The sequence below is a fragment of the Oryzias melastigma genome, linkage group LG22, assembly GCF_002922805.2.
Source record: "Oryzias melastigma strain HK-1 linkage group LG22, ASM292280v2, whole genome shotgun sequence".
NCBI classification, from domain to species: domain Eukaryota; kingdom Metazoa; phylum Chordata; class Actinopteri; order Beloniformes; family Adrianichthyidae; genus Oryzias; species Oryzias melastigma.
In genome coordinates this window covers 1,050,602-1,059,550 of record NC_050533.1, presented here as the reverse complement: position 1 = coordinate 1,059,550, position 8,949 = coordinate 1,050,602, and the positions used below count along the sequence as shown (strand labels likewise).

Below are 8,949 nucleotides of genomic sequence, written 5' to 3'. Positions count from 1 at the left end.
CAGGCTGCCTGAGGGGTGGGGGGGTTCGGCGGAGCCGGGCCGGCAGAAACAGCGGCGGCCGGGGATGCTGCCGGAGGCGCCGACCGCCATCTGCGTGTAACCGCCATGGACCCGGGGGCCGCCCCCGCAGCCGCTCCATCATCCCCCGCGCGCGCGCGCCCCCTCCACCTCGGACTGCGGGCCCGGATGTGATGCTCCCGCCGCTCCCGCACAGACGAAGCCCGCCGAGGTCAGAGCAGCATCCCGCTCCGTCCGCGGCCTCCTCCTGAGCACCTCCTCTGAGTGGGAGGAGCTTAGCCCGCAGGTGTGGACCCCCCCAGCTCAGGTTGAAGCCATGGCCAATGAACCCGTCATCCTCAACGTGTATGACATGGTGAGTTCCTGCACTTCCGGTTTCCATATGCAGTTCAGCTTTCAGTCATTTTGGGAGCAGAAGAGCCCAAACTCTCAGCTTCTGTTTGTCCTCGTGAAGGTTTGTCTCCATGGCAACCAACATGTTTCTGCCATCTCCGAGGAGGATGCTCCAGTGTCCATGCTCTCAGCTCCAGAAAGGATTTCAGCAACCATGAGTTTCTTTTGTCACGTGTTTGCTTTAGCCCCGCCCCTTTATAAGGATGTTTGATCATTTCTCAAAGATCCAAGAAATCTGGAAAAAATATAATTTGTTCTGGATTATTGGATGTTATCGTCCTTCATGTCCATGAAGTTTGAAAACATTCAGTGGATTCATCACGATTTGAGGAGGGGCGTTCCTTCAATGTTATCAGCAACAGAGCAAAAAAGGTTATATTTTTTATTTTGATTTTTTTTACAACAAAAAGATTTTAAAGTTAAATTAGTGAGGGGGGAGATTTTTGCCAAATTTCTAGAATTTTGAACATCGCCACGATTAGTTGATTAGTCACGACTGTTGACTATTAAAATAGTCAAAGACTAATTGTTGGTTTTTTAATCTCCAAACTACAGTTCACGCTTTCTAATGTCTTCAACACACATGCAACAGTGCTAACCCGGGTCGTAGTGATGTCACAGGAAGTTCTAGAAAGACTCAGTCGCCATAGCAACATGCCTACGGAGCTTGAAAGTAGGAAATATAAAATACAATATCTGGTTAAAGGGTCACCAAACAGGACAGTGGACTCGATTTTCAGCCCAGATTTGGAAAAAAAAAGTTTTTGACTATAATTTCAGCAATTAAACAAGTTTGTTTTAATGCGTCAACAATTTGGCAACAGACGGCACTTTTAAAGCCCTATTCATAGAGGTCAGCAGACAAAAAGAGTTGATTTAGAGTTTGGTTACCCTTTAATATGTGCATTTTACATCCACTTTACGCATGTTTTGATTCGCTGACTATTTAAAAAAAATAATCGATGATTAATCGACTGTTAAAATAATCATTTGTTGCAGCCCGTCCAGAACATAAATGACCCACTCTGATAAAAACATGTTCTTGTAGCGTTTTCTGATGATAATGAACATTTAAGCCTCATTTCCACTGAGCTTTACTGTCTGGTCCAATCCATTTTAAGCGTTTCCATGGCAACGTCGACCCACAAACAGGACCGACCCGTTCCTCTCAGGAACCCCATCCATTGTGGGTCCATTGATGGTTGGAGTGGAGCTGCTGTAGCCAACCTTTGATTGGCAGAAAGTGATGATGACATCAGAAAGCGCCACCAAAGCGGTTTAAGGTTTATGTGGTTTCCTTTGTTCTCTTTAGCTTTGTTATCATTGAGCGGTCCGGTAAGGAACAGTACGGTCCAGACCAGTTCATTCCTGTTAGCGTTTTGTTTTCATGGCGCACGCGTGGTGCAGACCGCTAGCGTGTCATTGCAGTGTGACGACTAGCAAAACGACAGTGATGGAGGTCATCCAGCGGCTCGTCTGTTTCTTGATTTACTTTTTGTACATGGTGTAGAACAGAAATTTAATGTTATTTGAAAGAAGAACACCGCCGTAGAGAGGAAAACGGAAACGCTTGCTTAGCGCTATACTGGTGCTTTCTAATGTCATCATCCCTTTCTGCCAATCAGCAGGTGGCAATAGCGGCTCCGCCCCAACCAACCTGTTCTATTTTTCTATGGACCCACAACGGATGGGGGTCGGCTGTTTAATGGGTCCATTTTACAGTGGAAATTTCAAAATACCGTACCGTACCGTACCAGACCGTACCGTACCGTACCGGTCTGCTCAGTGGAAATGAGGCTTTTGGTCACGAGTTTATATTGAAAATGCCTGCAGACAATAGCAAGACCTGGATCTGTAAGCGTTCCTCGCCATCCTTGGCGATGGTGTGATACAGGGTGAGCTAACAGTCTATGCTAGCGGCCTATGCTAGCGGCCTATGCTAGCGTTCTATGCTAGCGTTCTATGCTAGCGTTCTACTCCACGCATGCGTAATGAAGAAAAAACGCTTAGAGGAAAATTAAGATTAAACTCACATTTCTGAGTTTTTCTTTATTCAAATTGTGAACTGGTAGCAGACAAAAAAGTTATGTTTGAAAAATATTGTATTTGTGATGCAGAAAATACGCTGGGCGGGGCCACAAGCTTCCTGCTCCGCCCCATTCTGAGACAAATAGAGCGGGAACCAAACTGTATGGCTGGATAGCTCTGTGTTGCTGCCATTTTTATTTTTTTTTCACCAGTAATGTTAGCAGGAGAGAGTGTAAACAGAGAGCTCTCAGCAACATGAAGGGGGCGGGGTAGATCCAAAACAATGGCCCCGCCCACATTTCAGAGGTGAATTTCTAATGGAATCTGTCTCTGAGGACCGGTACAGGAAGTGCTTCCTGCTCCGCCTTCAGACTCCATGACTCCTCTGGTCAGAGCTGTGCTGACAGACGCACACGAACGCATCGTCTCAGGTCCACTTCAAGCTCTCAGTTATATTTACTGGGATTTTATCTTCTTTTATGTGCTATTGTACATGTACCAAAGAGTTTTCTTCTTTGTATATTTTGTATTTATCTTATTGAGATGGAGATATGCAGCTACTACAACCTGATTTCCCTACAGGATTAATAAAGTTAATCTTAATGAAGTCCTGCTGCTCTGCAGAAACTATGTCCTACAACAGGCGTCTGCAACCTGAGCCACATTTGGCTCTTTGACCCCTCCTTTGTGGCTCTCTGATTTAAAAAAAAATAACGTTTTTAATTTTAAATAGTAACTAAAGTAAAAAAATAAGTAGTAAAGTGAAAAGAGTCAACTTTATTCTCTCCGCTCACAAACAGCTGAAGAACAGAGTCACAAAGTGATCCATCAAAGCGGTTCATCATTTAACAGTCGAACTTTAACGTTTTTACAGATTTGTTTATCGCTGTGAACCACAAAAGAAAAAAACTAAATCTGAGTCAGCAAGCACAACCAAAATTTATATTTAAGGGTTTTTAGGATAAGTTTCTATTTATGAACAATTTGAAGTATTTTAGGTCCCCCCCCCCCCTTAACCCTCCAACTGCCTGCTCAACCAGATGGTGGGGCACATTTAGAAAACACATTTTTAAAAATAAAATAAAATAAAAAATTGTGTGTATTACTCCCCAAGGTACGGAGGCCCCAAAGGGACAGTGAAAAAAATGAGGATAAAAAAAATTGAAGTAAGAATATATATTTTTTCTGGTTATTAACTGGTGTGCACTAGATAGTAACCAGAAAAAAAAGTTTTTACCTCAATTTTTAGAAAAAAAAACGTGTTTTCAGTTACTATCTGGGGATCGCACCAGTTACTAACAAGAACATTCTTCATTTCTAAAAATTGAAGTTAATAAAAAAAAATCTGCGTAGTAAGATAGTAACTTTTACAGAACCCTTATGTATTTATAAAAAGGAGAAAACAACAAAGAAGTTTCACTTCTATTTTTTTTTTATTTTGATAACGCTTTAGGAGGAGTAAGCAACAAGAAAAAAACTTTTTTAAATGATTTTTTAATGGTTAAAGGTTTATGGTCAAAGACATACAGTAAGGGTCACTGAATTAGCTCGGATTTAATTTTGGTTTGCTAGATTTCTGCATTTCTGCAGAGATGTACAACAAACTGACAAATAAGATGTTTTTTATTCATCATATTATCCTATTTTTGCTGCATTGAGATGAACTTATGTGACGCAGAAAGTCTTTAATTTTGAAAGGCAGTCATTAGAACCTTTGTCAAAAGTTACGTCATATTTTGAAAATGTTATTTTTATTCATGTTTTTTGAGCTAAAGTTCATTTAATGTGTCGTAATAGTTGTGGTTTGTGAGAAAGAAACCCAAACGGTTCTTTAGGTGCGTTCGGTTCCAGACTCCTGTCCTTGAAAAGAACAGATTCCTAGATTTAGTCTAAAAACTTATCAGGAACCAGAAAACAGATCAGAAGACGATCAGTGTGGAACTTCATCTTCATCCACGTTTGACACAAAACCGTCTGGATTTAACACGAGAACCTGACATTTTATAAGAGATGTTTTGACTCCTAAAACACGAGGAACAGGATGGCGTTCGGAGTCTTCCTGCGCTGTGGGCGTGGTTACACTTCTATCAGTGAGGACCGCATGTTCATCAGCACACAGCTCAGCATCTCCACCATCCAGCCGCTGACTCCTGTTTATGGAGAAAAGTGCCGACCGAGCAAAAAGCTGACTCAGCTGTTATTGACGGAGACGCTTTCACCACGGAGATTCATAAATAAAGAATTATGTTATTGATTACAAAATAAAACGTATTTTTACCCAAACATTGGCCCTTTCAGCCGCATTCTCTGCACATTCACAGAGCGACGGCTATAATCACAGAGGGATTATGGATTATTATAGATACGTGACATAATTCCTTCTATCAGGGATCAAAAACACGGAGCTCGTCTTCATCTTCCTCAGATTAACTCGCTGAGATGCTTTCATTCACGGCCAGGAAGTGCGTTTTATTATTCATGGCGACAGCTGGGGCCGCCTTTTCCTCGACTGTTGAAGAAAGTGTCTGTGTCAGTGGGCGGAGCCACGCTGCTGTTTTTCCACGTTTCATCTCCTGTCTGCAGTTTAGGGTCGGTCCAGTCTGAAGTGACGAATCATTTGAGTGATCACAAAAACCACATCAAGAGTTTAAGAGGATATTCTGGAACGTGAAAGAGAACAAAGATCATCTGACCTTCATATTTGGTTGACAAAGACAGAGTCAGTGTATCGTTGCCCATTTAAAGACTAGAGGTATATTAATTATAAAAACACAACTTTATAGGAAGTATTAAAAAATAGATCATCACATTAGTGACTTTTAGCCCAACAACCATCTGTGCAGACCTCTGACTGTATATAAGAGCTGGACTGAGAGTGACGTCATCCATAGAAAACGGTTCATTTCTGCCTCCAACAACGTGAAGTCGATTCAGTCGCCATTTATCTTCACTACGGACGCCGCCATGTTGGAGCCAGACGTCGTCAGTTAGCAGTGATTGGTCCAGTAGGCGTGTTTGAGATGAACCAGCGCCTCGCCGGGAAAGACGCCGGCGAGCACGGAGCTGCGGCGAGACTGAACAAAAACAGGAGTTATTAGATTATCAGTAGGAAAAATAACATTATTATTTGTAACAAGTAAAATAATTTCTAACAAAGTATTTTAATCAATTTATTTTGTTTTATACATACACATTTTTTCTCCATTTTTTCTGTCTTTGTTAGTTTGTTGTATTGTTTGTTAAATAAAAATTTTAATTAACGCAAAGATAAAGTAACCTGAGTCATGTTGATTTTCATCAGTGATTCACTTATTGCAGAAATAGTAATAAAACACACAGATATTCTTCATTTAGCGCCAACCGTTTCTGGTCAGAATTAAAAGACGGTCTAATTAAAAGAACTGTGAGGACGCTGTTTCCCACAATGCATTGTTTTGTAGTCATCCAAGCGGCTCAGTCCCAAATCTCCATCTGCACTCGTCTTGGTAGGCACGTTGGACCCGCCCCTTTCTGGCAATATTTTTATGATGATTTACATGTGACATCAGAGCAAAAATGACCCATCTGATTGGTCATTTTATATCTTGACCTACAGAAAAAAATGAGAAAAGAGGATTATCAAGAAGATATTGAAACGATTCAGAGTAAAAAGGTTATTCTGACCTACAGCAACTTATTTCTATGGGATTTTGGCTTCTTGGAACCACTTCCTGTTTGGAATGTCAGGGTGGGTGGGGTCATGCAGTCCAGTCCTCTATATACAGCCATCTGTAGATTTTTTCATAGCGCAGAAATTAATAATAATATTGAGTGGCGTTCCCCTTGGCTCTATCCCGGAGCCCGCACTTCTTTTTTATTCACGTTTTTATTCATTTGTGCAATATATTTATTTAAAAAATGTTTTGACTGACATATAGTTTTGTATTTTTACCAAACCCAGTTCTGAACTCTGTTTCCCTCATTACAGATTACAAATACTCCCTTTGAAATAATTTGACAGTATCACATTTCTGTTATTTTAGGAGTTCTGTTGTCCTTAGTTGAGATTTTTATGTTCATATTTGTAGAAACCCTGCAGTTCATTCCGCTCTCTTCCATCTCTGAAACATGAACCATGTTGGACCATCTGTTGCAGCCTGTGGAACTGCTATTCTGGTCCTCGCTCTGCTGACAGAACATCCTGACTCCTGTCTCCACCCTGTGACTCATCCGTCCTCTGTGACCCTCAGCAGGCGTCCTCCTCAGAACCTCCTCAGAACCTCCTCAGAACCTCCTCAGAACCTCCTCTATTCATTACCCTAAAGAATCCTCCCTCTGTTTATGTTTTATTCCTAAATGTAATGATCAGTTAATGTTAGCTTCTGCAGTCAGGAGCCGTCGGCCGTCAGATTATCATGTCTCTGGTGCGATCTTCTTTCCTTTTTCCAGAACTGTTTGAATTCTGACCTGCTGAAGGATGTTCCAGCAGAAGTGTCTCTTCATCAAACAGATTCAGGTCCAGATTCTCCAGGTGGACCTGCAGCTGTTAGAGTTCAGGGTTTTGTATTTTAGAATCTGTGGTTCTATCAAACTCGCTCACACCGAGGCTAAAATCCAAAACACACCTGAGGTCGTGGGACGAACAGGATAAACATTTATAGAACACTCTAAAACTTAAAAACGTAATACCAAATTAACCTAAAAAATAGATTAATAAATAAACTAAAAACTTAGGTTAGCCAAAACAGCTAGCATGTAAATAGTAGCCTAACTCCAAAACAGTCTAAAAAACTTTTATAAAAAAAACCCTAAATTAACCCAAAACAGTATGTAGCTGAAATATTAGCTAAACTCCAAAAAATCTTAGTAAATGTCAAAATAGTCCAAAAAGCTGCAGAATGACAATGTTTCAGACTTTAAAACTGTAACTTTTAACATAATTCTGAATAATAAAAATGCAGGAATATTATCCCAGAATAAATCAACTTAACATAAAAATATATTTTGTCCAAATTATACAAGTTAGAAATAAACCCAAGATAACATCGGGTCATTAATAACCATAAATAAAATGATCTGGAGGGCCGGATAGAATTACCTGGAGGGCCGGATCCGGCCCCCGGGCCGTGACTTTGACACGTGTTTTATCAGTTATAATTATTATAATTATTATTATTAATTACACACTCCCACCTCCATGCCTGACTGAGAGTCTCTGAGTCCAGAAAGTTCCTCTGGTGTCGGATCAGAACCTCAGTCCAGAAGTTTAGTGGATCCTCCAGATCTGGGTTCTGGTTCCTCAGCAGTGTCTCTCATGGATCCGTGTCGGATCATGACCTCTGACCTGAACAGTCCAGTGACCTCTGACCTTCTTTCCGTCTTTGTTCTTGGACTCATATTTTCTTAGTTTGTGGTGTTTTTGTAGGAAATTAAAGCGTTTTTAATATTTTACGTTGTCGGTCTTCTGAAGCGGTAAATGCTGCAGCTGCGTGTTTCTCTGATGCTGAAACGTCGGCGGCGCTCTGAAATCTGGTGAATCTGCAGATGTTCTGTGTTGGTGTGACGGATGAGAGCCGCTCTGCTTCTGCTGCACAGCCTCACCCCTCTCCTCCTTCTCCTCCTTCTCCTCCTCCTCCTCCTTTCCTCCTTCTCCTCCTCTCCTCCTCTCCTCCTTCTCCTGCTTCTCCTCCTTCTCCTCCCTCTCCTCCTTCTTCTCCTTCTCCTCCTCCTCCTCCTCTCCTCCTTCTCCTCCTTCTCCTCTCCCCCTGCAGTACTGGATCAATGAGTACACCTCCAACCTGGGCATCGGCGTTTTCCACTCAGGCATCGAGATCTACGGCAGAGGTGAGGCGTCTGCGGCCTCGAGCGTCTTGGTAGCAGCGTGATCTGCGTTCTGCCTTCATGTGAGGTTTGAAAATAGAAATGCAATCCAGACTGAAACTGGATGAGCGGGAACCACGGAGAGAGCGAGCAGAACTGCACGCTCATGTGGTTTTCCTGCAGCCGGCGCCACAGCCGGCCTAATGACTTAATCACAGCCCCTCAGAGATCCAGCCATCACAGTGATTACAGTCCGTCTGACTGAGCTCTCCTCTGTTCTCTGTCAGAGTTCGCGTACGGCGGACACCCTTACCCCTTCAGCGGCATCTTTGAAATCAACCCCGGAAACGCCGCCGAGCTGGGAGAGACTTTCAAGTTCAAGTGAGTCCCTGCAGGTGTGCAGCGATGCTGAGGAGACGCGTTCTGACGGAGCTCTGCTTCTGCAGGGAGGCCATCGTGTTGGGCACCACCGACTTCGCCGAGGAGGACATGGACAAGATCATGGAGGAGCTCGGGAAGGAGTTCAAGGGGAACGCCTACCACCTGATGCACAAAAACTGCAACCACTTCTCGTCCTCGCTGTCTGAGGTCAGTGCCACGCCCTCTTTACCAAACAGGAGTGAAAACGTCCTTAAGGTTTCTGCAACAGAGATCAACAGAATCGGAAAACTGGAACATTTAGATCATCTGGAACAAGAAAAGGAACAAAAA

The 8,949-nt window shown here is 42.6% G+C and overlaps 1 protein-coding gene across 1 annotated transcript in view; it reads left to right on the top strand.

The window, feature by feature from the left end:
* The window catches only part of LOC112148622 (deubiquitinase DESI2), a gene marked incomplete at its 5' end in the record, with an annotated part of 14,403 nt that continues 5,454 nt past the window's right edge, over positions 1-8,949 (top strand). The window contains 4 exon segments of the mRNA XM_024275865.1: positions 1-373; positions 8,190-8,262; positions 8,526-8,619; positions 8,685-8,826. Of these exon segments, the coding sequence (XP_024131633.1) occupies positions 335-373; positions 8,190-8,262; positions 8,526-8,619; positions 8,685-8,826 (348 nt within the window).